Consider the following 15,298-nt stretch of genomic DNA (forward strand, 5'->3'; position numbering starts at 1 on the left):
GAGGACACTGTTAGTACCAGACACCTGCATGCGTCTACATCTTCTAAGTGGCCAGCTCAGCCTACCCTCTACAGCCCCACACATGGGACTGTGAAGCAGCAAAACTGCTCTTTGGGCTCTCAGCCTCTGCAGTGGAAACCCACAGAAGCCACAGGCAGCTTCTAAGCCTTCTAGAGCCTGCACACATGACATGGAGCAGAGTCAGCTGGGCCTGTCCCCCTAGTGAGGCCGGGGGTCCACTGAAGTCAGGAAGGTCAAACCACTATGTGGCAAGCCACCATGGCCGAGGGGCAAATGTCAAAGCCACCAAGACCACTGAAGGCGGCCTTCAGCCTGGCCAGGAGCCGTCCTGTCTTGCCTAGGTCAGGACTAAAGGGAGTATGCCTCCCCTCAGCTCCACTCTGCAATCCTACACCTCGCCTTAACTCCCAGGATGCCTGGGGGAACAGCCACTATGGTCAGGGACAGGCTGCCCAGAGATTGGCTCTCCTCCCCACTGCTTGCCCTCATTCTCCACCCCCACGTATGTATGAGATGTGCACACGCACACAGCTGCAGCTGGTACACACCAGGGCAAGTGGGAGGGGTGACGGGAATTGGGAAGCCCTTCTTTCTTTCCTCTGCACAGTTTAGAGGCTTTGACGTTTGAGAAACTCTCTCAAGAACTTTGCACTGAGGTTATTTCCTTTTTTTTTTTTTTCCCCAGTACTAGAGATTAAACCCAGGGGCACTCTACCTCTGAGCCACACTCCAGCTCTGTTTTATTTATTTATTTTTGTTTTGAAACAGTTTTGCTAAATTGCTGAGACTGGCCTCAAGCCTTCCGTCTTCCTGTCTCAGCCTCCCAAGTACCAGATTACAGGTGTGTACCACCGCACCCAGTTGCACTCAGGTTGTTTGGAAGGCTGACTTTAAAAGCCTGGCTGCTGGCCGCTCAGATGCTGGGCTCAGCATCTGAGGCACAGGCTCCTTGACTCCCTGCCTGGAATCAGCTAAAAATCTGAGGTGCCCTCGCCATGTGAAAATGGAACCTGTCGAGTAGCCTGTTTACATCTTTGTGCATTGCCTGGACATTTGCAAAAGGGGAGAGCTCTCTTTCTCGATGGATAACTACAGTACAGAACAGAAAAGAGATAAAAGGAAAACAAGGATTTCTTAAAGTTGGTAGTAAACAGGCATATGATATTATTATTGTTGTAGTCTTAATAATAAGCAATTATACGTTCAGAGTGCTTTACAATCACTTAGCTATTCCTCACAACAGCCCTGTGAGGTAGGTCGACATTATTACCCCCATTTTACAGATGGGGGAACTGAGGCACAGAGAGGTTAAGTGTCTTGCCCAAGGTCACACAGCAAGTGAACACTGGAGCTGGACTAGAACCCAGGTTCCCTGACTCCCAGTGTCCTTGAAACTAGACCACACTGCTTCCACAGAGGCATCCCCAGCCTGGCTCTGAGCGCGAGCTAAAGACGAACAATGTCAGATGAGGTTGGGTTGGTGGCATTTCCCGCGGACACGTTAGATGGACCCTGAGGTGTTGCCTGGATTGGTGTGGACATGCAGGTGTATGTGTTAGTTTCAATGGGTGTGTCTGAGTTTCCTGGCCTGTCCACTCCCACTGCGCTCTGGACTGGGTCGCTGCAGCGAGCAGGGCCTGGCGGTCAGGAGGTCATGACGTACTGGCGTATAAAAGGAACTTGTCCACTCAGCGCCAAGGGGCCTGCCAGTCTTTGGGAGTTCGGGCAAACTAGGGATGCAAGACTTTGGAACGGAGTCAGCGCCCACCTTGGGCAGGTCTGCTTAAACTTTTTATTATGATTTTTTTTTTTTTTTACTGGCCAGCATCAGGAAGCCGTGTTCGTTTCATTTCTCTGTGGGGCGGCTGCCCCCGTCCTTTGCTCTCTCTCTCTCTCTCTTTCCCTTTCTCTGAGTCTCTGCTTGCAAGGGAAAACTGTCAAAACTTGTACGTTCCCTTTCATAACAAGGAGCCACTGGAGCAGCATCTGCACCAGGCAGCCGCGGCTCCGCGGTGACCACAGCCCCACTTCCGACTTTTAGAGGAGTGCCTTGCTCGGCAGGGGTCTCCTCAGGGCCTTGGGTCTGCTCTTGCCTGCATTTCTCCTGAAATGCTGTGTCAGTAGAAATAAGCCCACGTGAGCGTTTGCCCTTTCAAGGCCTTAGCCACAAACGCCTTCCGACTAACCAGCTTGGTGCTGTAGCTCAGGCAGAAAACTCTAAAGCATCCGTTCAAGCATCTGAAACAAATGAATCAGCCAGTGAAATCTCATCTGTTAGCATCTGTTCTTCTCTTAGATTAAAAAAAAAAAAACGGAAAAAAATGGAAAAAGAGCCCTTTAATGGCTTTAGGTAGAATCATGCTTTTGAAAAAGAAAAAGAAAAAAAATCTCACTACTTTTTAGACTAAAGTGGTAACAGGATCCTCCACAGAATCAGTCTCTAGGAGGATCCCATTTTCTGCCTTGAGACACCAGCATTCCTGAGAGGGTGACATCAAGGCACACCAGGGTCTCAGTTCTTTGCCTCTGGTAAACCACCCGCCACCCCAGACCACCTGCGTTCCCATCTGGTGGCTGGGCCCAGGCTTTAAAGTTATCCAACCTATCAACCTAGTTCTGCATGGCTAGAAATAATATAAACTAAACTTCGAACGTGTAAACAGACTATCCCTTTAGAGTGTCTTTGATGGGCAGACTCCCATCTGGGATGAATGGAGGACAGAGAATCTCCTTGGATTCCACCAGAATAAAGAAAATGCTCAAATTTTGGAGGGGGGAAAATGAACAAAACTGTCCCACTTTGGGATTTTTTCTTTTTCTTATCAATGGGACACTGCACTCGTTAGTGTCTGCAGCTTGCAAAAGTCCTCAATTAGGATGATGGGACATCCAGGTGCATTGCAATGGCTGGGAGGGGCCGAGAGCCGCTGCAGCTGCAGGGCTGTGCTCCTTCATGGCTTTGCTCCTCGAGGAAACTCCAGGTCACTTGGATGTAGCAACAATGGATGAAGAGCAGATGCTGAGTCAAACTAAAGGGAATGTGGTGTGTAGGAGATGAGCGAGAGAAAATTAAAAGGCCTGAGGCAGCTTCTCTCTGATTCCCTCTGTAGAGGGACTGGAGAGAAGGCTGGTTTGAATGATGAAGATGGTGGATGGATGGATGGTAGCGCACACTCACTCAGACCACAGAGGCCAGAGAACATGGGATGCAGCTCCTCCCGGAGGCAGAAGCACCTCAAACCTTTCCCCTCGGGGGAGAAGGTGACGCTGCAGTTGGTCTGAACACAGGGAGATCAGATGGACCCCATGGGGTTCAAACCCACAGCACATCGGTGTGCCCTTGGGAGCCCTTTGGCGGGATGGAGGTGCAGAGAACAGGGGCCAGTTCTGAAAAAGCTGTTCAGCCAGACCGCACGCTCCGCAGCACAAGCACGCACGCCTACGTCTTCACGTCTGCTCACACTCGACGTCATACTCTGCTCCCACTAGCAATCAGCCTGTGAGCCAGGTGATGCTCTGTCATGGAAAGGGCAAGTTGCCCTTTCTCAACAGGCCCTGCCAAGCCCGGGGGTGTCCTCGTGCCGCAGCTGACTCCACATCCCTAACTGCCATGTCATCGTGACACTCCCTACACAGAGGGTGGTCTTCTTGTGCTAATTAAACATGGAGTAACAATTCATATTTTAGAGTCATTTCTATAGCAGAGTTATTTCTATAGCCAAAAATAATAATTAGAATTAATAAGTTCTAATAATTAGAATTATCTTCTAAGGGAACAAAAATTTCTATTTTTTGTGATACTGGGGATTGATCCAGGGACATTCTACCTCCAAGCTACACCACCAACCCTGTTTTATTCTTTTATTTGGAAACAAGGTCTTAATTAGTTGCAGAGGGCCTCACTAAGTTGCTAAGGCTGGTTGTAAACCTGAAAACCTCCTGTCTCAGCCTCCCAAATACCAGGATTACAAGTGTGTGCCACCACTCCCGACTGAAAATTTCTATTTTTAATGCTTGTTACAGAATCAAATGCATTTTCAGAATGTATCTGTCAAGATTATGAACACGATTTAATTTTTCAGGCTATGTACTCAACATAAATGATAGACTTTGCCTAAACTCCCAATGGAAACATGTGAAAATGTGTTGGTATCATTTAACTAGGAATATTTGAATTTCACCAAGGAAATGAAACTCTTTCTATAAATAAGATGGAAAGCATTTAGGAGATTTAAAAAAAACCCTCAACATCAATCTTAACACAGTGCAACAGTCTTTAACTCATGACCTGTTGATGTAGCACTAGCACCCCATATATGATTGTGGTGATTTCTTGGCCATGTGTTGTTTATATATGTTATGCATGTTTATGCACTATATCCAGCCACCAGAACAAGCACTGAAGCCATCTAATAGGAAGTCTTAGGGTCCAGAAAAGGTAGAAACAACCTTGTATCCAAATGGTCATCATGTATGCTCATAACACAGTACTAAGTTCATTACCATAAACTCCGACATAAGCCATCAATGAAAGATATTCTCTCCTTCTAGAAAGTCAAGTTCTAACCCCACCAACTAGGTTCCTAGAACAGACAGCAGTTCCTTCTAATCAGAGGGCACCCACAGATCTCTGAAGTATGGCTAGCCTCTTCATGGGCAAGGGCTACCTGAGGGAGGAACCTTCAGGCTCTTCCTCTGCTGGTGGCTAGTTTGGTCATGTTGCCAAGTATGTATGAACCAAAGACCTGTTAAAATCATCAAACACATCTTTCAGTTTGCCTTGTTTAAGGCTAGTTGTGAACTGAAGTCCAGGAGAAAGGCTGCCATCTTTGCAAAAGAGATGTGCAGGAGGAGAAAGAGCGTAAGTCAAATCCTATGACCTGAGATGGCAATGAACTCTGTGACTTGAGCCTGTGACTTGCTGAGCTACCAAAAGAATATGTGATCAGGAGAGACAAACCAGAGGTTGTCCTGAGAATTCAGTTTGCACCTGCCCCACCAGTATGCCTCTTCTCCTAGCCCATATAGCTGTCTGGGCAGAACAGATCTCACCACCAATCAACAGATCACTGTCACGCAAAGTCATCCACGAATCCCCCATGTACACATGCACCCACACTCCTCACTTAGCATCATTTGTATGCATATTCTCTCTCACAGCAAGATCACATACAAGCCTTCACTTTGATATTTACCGTCACTTTGAGCACAGAGCAATGTTGGACATGTTTTCCTGGAAATAAACATTCCAGGTTGAACCTTATCCACACTTCCAAGGTCACATTTGAGATATGTGACTACAGGGACATAAATGTAATTCTGGTGTAAACTTAAGGAGAAAAAAGGAAATTTTTCTTTATCTTATTCACAAAGGATTTAAAGCACTTCAGGTAGCAGAGAAGACCAGGCTCCGTTTCTGACAGCTTGCTGACCTCTGTAGCTCCGTTTCCCTGTTCTCAGCATCTCTCCCCATCCCTCTTTGCCCTGTGCTCTCCAACACTGGCCACATGCCACCTTCTCAGTCCCAGTTCCTGCAAATCTCCACAGCGACTCCTTTCGCCTCCAGACACCAGCTTTCCACCAAGCTTTAGGCTTACTCGGATTGTGGCCCTGGTTAGGGCAGAGGTTCCTCTAAGCCACACACATGCTTCTAGGGCCTGTGGCAGGGCCTGGGTTGGAGGAGGACAGAAGGACCAGGGGCTCGCCTGGTTGTTTCAGGACAGCACCTGCACAGCAAGCCTAATGGCCATTTGGAAACAGCACACAAAGGGACAGACACACCATACACCATAAATTTGCATACATAGACGCGTATACGCGCACATGCAGACACACACACACACACACACACACACACACACACACACACGGAAATGATGGATGTTACTGAAATGGACCAAAACCAACAAGCAATGGGGTAAGAAACAAACAGAAACAAAACAAAGCACTTGCGTTCAGATGGAAAGCTGTTCCCTAGGCAGCTGGACCCTGAGCTGGGGCTGTGAGGAAAGGGGCCTGCTTGGAGGACGCTGCCCTTGGACAAGGCGGGGACCAGGGGTGAGGGCAACACTTGCTCATCTCTTGCCACCACCATCCTGGAGCCCTGTACACAGGCCAGCTGACGGAGAGGCAAGGGGAGGAAGCACTTACCTTGTGGCCCAGAAATGAATGGCCAGTCCACATTTGGGGAGTGTGCAGTATCTCAGTTTAAGCAAACTCCTTGTGGTACTGCTCAACCATGAACAGGCAGCTCTCTGGTATTTCAAATAAGCTTGTAACATTGTTAGTACAGAGAGAAAACAAAACAAGAGGACAATTCACCTGTAGGGCAATTGTGGTGTTCTTCGCAGGGTACTTTCCCACCAGTCCTTGTTCTTTCCGTTTCTTGAATTTCCTAAAGTAGTCCTGTATCAGGAAAGTGGCATAGAACTTCCCCACGGTTACCTCATCATCTAAACGGAGAGACCAGACATAGCTCTCCCGAATCAGCACATTTGGACCAAGAGCCTAAACACTTGCTTCTGGCTGGGGGAGGGGGGGGCAGGGTGGTGCAGAAGGCACCGAGCTCTTAACCTACAACATGGGATGCTCAATCTAGCAAAAAGCAAGGCTTGGCAAAGCAGTTAAGGCTCAAATCAGAGCAGTTAAATGAAGTGATACTCAAACTTGCAGAAAGTAATATACTCGTAATGAATTTAAAAGCGCAGCATATTAGTAACACTGTGAAATGTCATCTTGGTTATTTACTTAAAATAAAAATTACAAAACAAAAAGGCTTCAGGGGCTATGTTTTCAGCCCTATGCATAGGGATTTGCATGTGTAATCACCATAAACAGCGACTGCAATTAACCATCCAAATTCCTATGCCTCAAGACAGAGATCTAGAAAGGCGACATATAGACATGGAAGAAGAGGAAGGTTCAGAAAAGTGACTGCAGATCCGGATGTTCACATGCTCCCTCATTCTCTGACAATGAGCTGGTCGACCATTTCCTGCTGTGCAGTTAACAACTGCTGGTTTTCTGCACTTCCATCAAGACTCCAACTAACCTCAGAGTTGAGCTGGGCTTATTTCTGCTTTGTTTGGAACAATCTCCAACATGTGTCATCAAAGAAATTGGAAGTCTACTGACAGCTTTAAAAGTGATGTATGAGGCACAAAAGAGGCTCTGGCTATCTCATGTAAACCACCTTGGACATGTCATTCTGTCCTCAGGTCTCCCGGGGTGCCTGCCACCAGATCTGCAGGGTACTGAGTCCTTCTGGGTGCAAAGCTGCAGGCATTCTTAGGAACTCCTCCCAGGCGGGGCCACATGGGTTGGGGACCACTGAGCACAGCCTGAAGAGGCTGGAGGAAGAAAGAGCTGCAATGCTCAGGCTTTGAGCCAGGCTGTCCAAGAGTTGCATGCTGATCGGAGGTAAGGGACTCAACCTGCCTGAGCTTGAGTTCTCGTCTGTAAGAGGAAATCGGTCTATTAAAGGAATGGTGAGGTTTCATTTTACAACCTGCCAACAGGTCCACTGAAGATGACCCAAGAGCATGACAGGTTGGGGTCACTGAGGCCTACCACATTCATTGATCCATCCTTGGTGGGCTCTGTCTAGTGCCCACATGGGAGGTGCTGCCAGATTTTCATCCCCATCTAGAGAATTCAGGGCCGCTTTGGGTGGCCTCTCCAGCGCTCCCTGTCAGAAGCTGCTCAGTGTTAGCTTGTGAGCAGGCTGTCTTGGGGTGGTCTGGCCTTGAGAAGTGTTATTTTCTTCCTAGACTTAAGCCAGGCAAGTCCTAGAGTGGTGGAGAGGCCAACAATATGAACCTGAGGCTCTGCACTGCACGTGCAAATGTGGCCTTAATCTATCTCAGGTCCCTCTAAACTGCTGTGCTGTCCTAGGCAAGAAGCAGGCACAGCCCATTTGGGTCTGGAGAGTTCCCCTCTTTATCTGCTCACCAGCCTCTTCTCGTTTGGCCCAGGGTATGTTTTGGACATCAGTTCCAGCAAGTCCCTGGGACTGGGCACCTCTGGGAGCTACACTCATTATCAGGAAAGTTCCACATGGGTCTCATGCCCTCTTCACAAAAATTCTGATGCTGTGGATCTGCTCACTACTCCCTCTACCCAATGGAAATGGGGTAAATGATTCACCTAGGTCAGTCAAGCCAGGATCTGAACCTAGGGCAGTGCTATTGTGGAGCCCAGGGCCCTCTGATCCTTCATGCTACCTCCCTACAGACAGCCCCGTTCTGGTCACAGTGGCCACTGCTTCTTTGGAGTTGCCTCTCTCACACTATAAGCCTATCCCTTCCCTGGAATGCCCACAGAAGTGGGCTGGCTGTTGCACCCAGAGAGACTCTCCTCTGTGCTACAGGGTTCCAAGTCTTCTCCAGGGACATCCAGAGAAAACACTAGCTCTTCCTGCACAAGACCACTTTAGTCCACACCAGGATTCTTCCAGCAAATGCAGGCCTAACCCTCATCTCCCTTCAGCATCCAGAGCAGTGGCAGGCCCATCCAGGCTCTGCAGGGCAGGATTCAAGGGCCACTTGATAGTTTCCACTGAGATGCTGAGATAATTAGGAATTTTGGCCCAAAGAAATGCTCTTCAAGACAAGGAAAAGCCAAAGCTCTAGCCCTCCTTTTCAGGACAGAAAAGGAAGGAAGAAAAGGAATGGATACAGTGATACTGTCTGGGCTTAGGACCAGAGAAAGAAAGAGAGAGAGAGAGAGAGAGAGAGAGAGAGAGAGAGAGAGAGAGAGAGAGAGAGAGAGAGAGAGAGGCAGGCAGAAAGTGTGTGTGTGTATGTGTGTGTGTCAACTCAGTGTCCTCTCTTTGGGGCCAAGGAACCAAAGACCCAGCTCAAGAAATGAAAGCCCAAAGGCAGGAGAGTCTTTGGGGAGAAGAGGAAGCTTCTAAAGAGAAATGTAGACAGTCCACGGATGACAGATGAGACTGAAGAGTTCAGTTGGAGACCTGAGCCAAGACTCCCAGCTCAGCACTGGTTACCAGGAAGATCCCAACACATACTCTGTGGCTCATTTCTGTTGCCACTTTTTCACCATGATGACCAGTGATGCCTCACATCGCATCCCTACCAGCAAAGCCTCCAAAGACAAGCATCCTACTCTGCTCTGTCACCGGGGCCAGGATGGGCCCTGACACGCCACATCTCAGGTCTCAGGCACCCAGGTCAGTGGCTGGCCTTGTTCATCCCGCCTCTGCCAGGTTACATGTAGGGCACTGATCTCAGCCTTTGGAGCTCCCCATCTGTTTGCCCAGAGAGATGTACCAACATGATCATTTCCCAGTGTTCCAGGATGAGGGAAAGGTTTGGAACCACTGGTCACTGGAAGATAAAAGAAGAAATAGGAAGAGACAGATGACAAATACAGATCCTAAAACCATACGCAGATCTGTCCACTGGTGCCTAAAGGTCCCTGCCTTTTGGTGTTCTTCCATGGCAACAGTGCTTACACAAGATTCAACCTGGTTAAGGGCCACACTAGGCTTATAAACACTGCATGGGATTTTTGGAACATTCTGTCTCCTTTTAAGACCATAATTCCTCCTTCACAACCTCTTTCTGCCATTGTGGGACAGATTAACATCTGTCATACTAAACACAATCCATATAAAGAAATAGAGCAAAAAAGAAGAAAAAAGTCAGGCTCAGCTATTAGACCAAGAAAAGGGAAGAATATTTAGCCTCTATAAAAAGTTTAGTAGAGCTAAAAGTTGACCAGCTTTTAAAAGCAAGGGAGCTTAGACACTGAGCCAAATTCTGTACTTTTTTTTCTGGTACAATGGAAAGAAATGACGTTTCAGAGTGGCACTCTCCAAGTGAGTTTCATGAGGATGGGTGCTGATGTGGAAGCTGGACTGGTCATAATGAAGGTGGCAATTCAAGAGATGTGACGTGGAGCCAGGCAGGAGTGGGGTCTTTGGGCTCACTTGGGGGAGGTGTACATAGACAGACACGCCTGCTGTTCTGAAGCATGCATCTGTTTTTCAAGAAACATTGTAGGGGAATACAGTTGGCAAGAGATAACTCTGATTCCATGCCACCACCCTAAAACAGAATTGCTTCAGAATATTCTGAAAGACTGACAGTTGAAAGGAATGGAGGCTGCAGAGAAAGCTTAAGCACATTGTTACAACAATTTAAAAGAGCAGTTCATCTGAGCCATGCGAGCACTTGGATGTGCAGCTGAAAGGAAAAGAACAAAAACCAAAGAGGAGTTTTAAAAGTGCAGGACGCATTCCCCTGGGAGCCACACCCTCCTGCTTGGAGCTCTGCTTCCTCCGATCGCTTCTTTCTGGCCCATCTTTCCCAGCTTTGAGCTGGTGTCTGTGCCAGCTGTGTGTGACTCCCTTCAGTAACAAAAGCTCGCCTTGCCTCCAGCTTCAGGCTGAGGAGCAGGGCTGGCCAGCATGCTGTCTTTCTGTCTCCCACAAGCCACGGGCCGCCACTTCCTCGGACGGCGCAGTCTTGGCCCTGGCCTGGCTTGGGTCCGGTCAGCTGCCAGACCCGATCCCCACCAGCCCTGAATGCTGCAGGGCAGTGACACTGTAAAAGTTCTGCTGGTAACAAAACCCACCAGATGCTTATTGTGTGTTAAGGCCAGGGGTGGCTAAAATACTGACCCGGTAGCACTGCATAAACATCCTGCACCTTTAAAACTCGAAACAAAACATCCACCTCGACTTTAAAGTCCGTGTATATTTAAATGAAAATGGAAAAACAGTGTGTATATATATGTATATACATATACATATATATACACATATATTATATATACACATATAATATATAGAGATGTTATATATAAATTCAAAAAAGTTTAGTCAGTTAATTTGTAATAAATAACAAAAGGAAAATAAGCATGCTTGTTAGTTCTATTTGTATTCTAATTTTTTTCTTTATTCTTAATCTGCTTTTGCAGGGATAAATTCTACCTCATTAAAAGCACACTCTTGGTAGTTATATTATGGTAAATTCAGTATTGATAAGAACATTTCAAAATTACCATTTCCTAAAAACTACTTATTTTTCATGAGAAGTTTTCAACAAAATGTTGAATGATAACTGAAAGTTTGAATATTTCTTTTTTGACAAAAAATATAGGCTCATAGGCTTTTTGTTTTGCAACAGCAATCTTATTCACTACACGGATTCCTCCACCAACAAGCAACTCCTTGCTCTAGGCACGTGAGTCTTGGTTTCCTCCCACTGAAGCTTCTTTTGCTGAATGATCTTAATATTGCCCCAGATAATCACAGGGAGTGACCAAAGGCCTCCCTTAGCTGTTGGCCTAATGTCCTGATACATGAAGCATTCTGCAAACACTCTCTGGGCTTCCTGGAGATGCTATCACTAAAGCCAAAATTACTTAGGAAATAAATTACACTGACCACCAGCTGGAGGGACAACTTGGTCGAGAAGTTTCATGCTGGTTTTCTTCCAGATTTTCTTTATCACAGCTCGAAGTTCTTCATTAGCTTGTTCCAGGTTCCCTAAATCCAGAGCGAAAGGGAGAAAAAAGCCGTGTTTCTGTTCCTCATATTCTCCAGCTCCCCTTTCACTGTCCTGTCCCAGGTCTGGCCTGGATAACACACTGCCTCTGCTGGGGCTCCCGGGCAGAGTCAAACACTCTTCCTAGATCCAGAACAGCCATCAAGCCCACAGAAAGGGAAGTCCTTCTAGTATGGGATTGCTCCCTAGTTCAAGACCTATTCAAGTTCATCCCACCCCTGCCCCCACAGGGGGACTTCCTCCCTGCCTGCGCCTGCTGGGCTGTCCTCATCCTGTGCTACCTCCATCTTTCCAGGGCCCCGCTGGGAAGCTGCCGAGAGAAGAAAGCCTTCTCTCAGTCCTACTACAGTACTCATCCATGCCACGGGACCTTGGTCTTTCCTCTCAGTCAGCTGATGGTCTATCTTCTCACCTAACATGGCAGCAGGTAAGGCTATCCTGTCTTCTGGAACCTTAAAGACGCTGGCCTGTGACCAGGGACCATCAAGTGAGCCACAGGAGGCACACATTCAGCTGGAAGCGGGTAGCTTTCTGAACAGAGCTCTGGGGTTGTGAAAAGTCAGCTGTCTTCTGACAGCACATGCCCCTGGCTGCTTCTTCCAACTATCCTCCACCAAGCGCCCCTCTAGTTCTGGGCTTCCCCATCTCTTGCTGCAATGTGATTTCCCTTCCACCTCTGATGTGGCCACTGAGCCAATCCCAGGGCCTGCGTTACCAGGTTTGAGCAGAGCTCAGCCTGAGAGCCCAGCCGGGGAGAAGCTGATCCTAGTAGTGGCTCCCAAGTGCTGACTATGAGAACTGTCCTCCTCGGGAATTTCTCTAGCATAAGATATTTAGTTCCTTTTTATGAGAAAGAAGCTACAGTTCAGAATACCAAATGCCTCATCACAGGTCATGCACTAGTGGGGCACACCTGGAGTGCATCCATCTGCAAAGGCTGTCTCTGCTCCATACTTTGTCTATTTCTCCTACTATGTGGTAATCAGTGGGAAGAGTTAATTCAGTTAACTTCTGGAACAAAGCAACACATAAAGGAAGAACAGAAGGACTGAGGGAGAAAAAAATGGCCTGCTGCTAGGCACACATAGATATTCCTACTGCACTTAGCACTCCTTGCCCAAGTCTCCTCTGCGCCCAAAGTCCAGATGGGAGAACCACAGCAGCGACTCCTTTCACCACCTGCCCTGCCTCTCAGGCACACTCACCTTCAGTCTTGATCTTGAGAGCTGTTCGGACCAGTGCAAATAAGGTTGCATTAAACATGACTGTCCCATCACTGTTGAGAGGCATATTCATGGCCACTAATCTCTGTAAGCAGAAAGAAAAGTTCCTTAGGCAAATGCAAACACTGGGCAATAGCTGCATCCTTTTTAAATTTTGATTCTGCTTATTTCTCATACCTCTTCTAGCTAGTTAACCCTCAATTTAACTCAGCAGCCATTGGGGAGTGACTTTCTGACGTACCCCTCAGAAAGTTTTTTATGCCAACTTGACTGACCTATGAGATGCCCAGACATTTGGCTAGACCTCATTTCTAGTGTACCTATGAGGGGGTTCTGCTAGAGATGAGCATTTGAGTTGGTGGACTGAGCAGAGCAGCTTGTCCACGCAATGCGGGCGGCCATCATGCAGTCGAGGAGGGCCTAAACAGAACAAAGAGGTGAAGAAGAGCCAACTTCTTCACCTTGTCTGTGCTTGCCTGCCTGGGCTGGGGCACTGGCCTTCCCTGCTCTCAGCCTGAGACTGACACCACCAGCTCTCCTGGTCTCTAGCTTCTTCATGACAGGCTATGAGACTTCACAGTCTCCATAATCATGGGTGCCCATTCCTCATAATAAATCTCTTCATATATGTACACATACACATGTGCATCTTCCTCTCTCTATATGCACATTTACATACATATATACACACATATACTTTGGACATAAATATATACATACACACATATTTAAGTCCATGTTCATATTCATACTTTTAGTCCTATTTCTCTGGAGAATCCTAATATAACCCATCATCTGCGGGACATATGGGATGACAAAGGTCTAAGTTGTAGTCACAAAATGTAAATGCTGGCACTTGGGTGCTTTGTTTGTTAAACAATTCCACCTCACTGTTTAAACATTCATCTTCCTATCTCATTACTAGCTCTCCTGTGCCTTGGGGGTGAGGCCTCTACTCCAGATATGATCAGGATTAAATGATATAACAGGTACCCAACTGTGCCTGGGACTTAGGTTCTCAGCCAAGAAAGTCCACTACTAATCCCAGCCTGGGAGTATCCTTCCAGGAAGCTTCCCTGGTGAGACTGCCATAGAATATTTTGTAGAAGTCTCCATGGCGTCTCCAGAGCTTTGGTCTTTCAGAGCAGGAGCCACATTCCTTTCTTCTCAGCTCTTAGGTCCCTCTAACACTAACAGCAAGGAGAGTTGGAGGGGACTTGGCTGAGGGACACCTTCCTGAGCCCCGACTACCTCATCTAAGTGCAGATGACGTGTCCACACTGATGGACCTCACAGAATTGAGAGACCAAGGACACAAAGATTTTGTGCCTGGCACACAGAGTGGTAACATTGTTAGTATTTTTAAATTTTATATTTTTGGCTAACCAAAATATTTATTTTTCTCCCCTCCCCCATTTTTATGATGTTACGAATGAAGCCAAGGGCATTTTACCTGTTTCCCCTCTCTACTCAAGGACTAGGATCTGTGTGTGTGTGTGTTACTGGGGGTGGAACCCAGGGGCTTTTCTACCTTTGGGATATACTCCCAGACCTATTTTATACTTTATTTAGAAACAGGGTCTAAGTTGCTGGGAACCTCACTAAGTAGCTGAGGCTGACTCTGAACCTGTGCGATCCTCCTGTCTCCGCCTCCCAAGCGCGGGGATTACAAGCATGCGCCACCACGCCCGGCAGAATCTTGTGTTTGTATGGCCAATTCCATCTAGATTCCTTCAACCTTTCCTCTCTCCAGAGTCAGCACAGAGAGCCAGGACACCCTAGACCTTCACTCACGTTTTCTCACAAGTCCCCAAGTGAGCAAAGAGAATCATTTTGTGCCTCACTTAGATCCTTTAATTAAAAGGCTGCGGAAATCCAAACAAGGCAACATCTGTGCACGAAGACCCACGCTGTTCTTGGAAAGCAAAAAGGGATTCGAACAGGGTCATTTGTAGAAAGCAGGAGTTGACTTCTATATCTTATGCTACATATCTACATCAGAGTCCAGCCTGAGGGGAAGCAAGGACCCTAAGAATTTACCAGTGGCTTTTTCTGGACTTTGAGGGCAAGAAGCATGAGTTGACTGAGAATTTCTTTGAAAGTCTGAAATACATTTTAGGCTATTCTCTTTTACCTCAGTTTCCAGCTAGTGATGGCCCAGAACCCTGAGAGTGCCCAAAGCCCTGACCCTGGCGCCCTCAGATGCATGGGGAGCAAGGACCAGCAGCTGTGCGACCTGGACAGTTTCTGAGAGAAAGGATTCCAATGTCGTTTCCTGTGAGCTCTAGAGTAGGAAGACAAATCTCAACCAAGTTTTCAGAGTATGTGGTCTGGTGACAGAAATGGGGTGGAAAATTTGAATCAGTTCTGGAGAAGGATCAGCCTGACATGCCAGGAAAGATGCCCCAGTGGTGGTCATAAAGTTCCGCAGCAGAGCGGCCAGATGTAATACCTCGCTGTGTCTACCGCCACCCAATGGAAGGCTTTCCCGCCCTGCTTCCTCCTCCTCACCCAGACTGCGAG

At 47.4% G+C, this 15,298-nt stretch overlaps 1 protein-coding gene across 5 annotated transcripts in view; it reads right to left on the reverse strand.

The window, feature by feature from the left end:
- The window catches only part of CACNA1D (calcium voltage-gated channel subunit alpha1 D), a gene marked incomplete at both ends in the record, with an annotated part of 454,266 nt that overhangs the window by 19,299 nt on the left and 419,669 nt on the right, over positions 1-15,298 (reverse strand). For all 5 annotated transcript variants that reach the window (XM_080715698.1, XM_080715696.1, XM_080715694.1 and 2 more), the window contains 3 exons: positions 6,343-6,473; positions 11,432-11,533; positions 12,758-12,860. In XM_080715698.1, coding sequence (XP_080571824.1) covers positions 6,343-6,473; positions 11,432-11,533; positions 12,758-12,860 — 336 coding nt within the window. The remainder of the gene's footprint in view (positions 1-6,342; positions 6,474-11,431; positions 11,534-12,757; positions 12,861-15,298) is intronic.

This window comes from Muscardinus avellanarius (genome assembly GCF_963383645.1).
Source record: "Muscardinus avellanarius genome assembly, chromosome: 18".
Classification (NCBI taxonomy): domain Eukaryota; kingdom Metazoa; phylum Chordata; class Mammalia; order Rodentia; family Gliridae; genus Muscardinus; species Muscardinus avellanarius.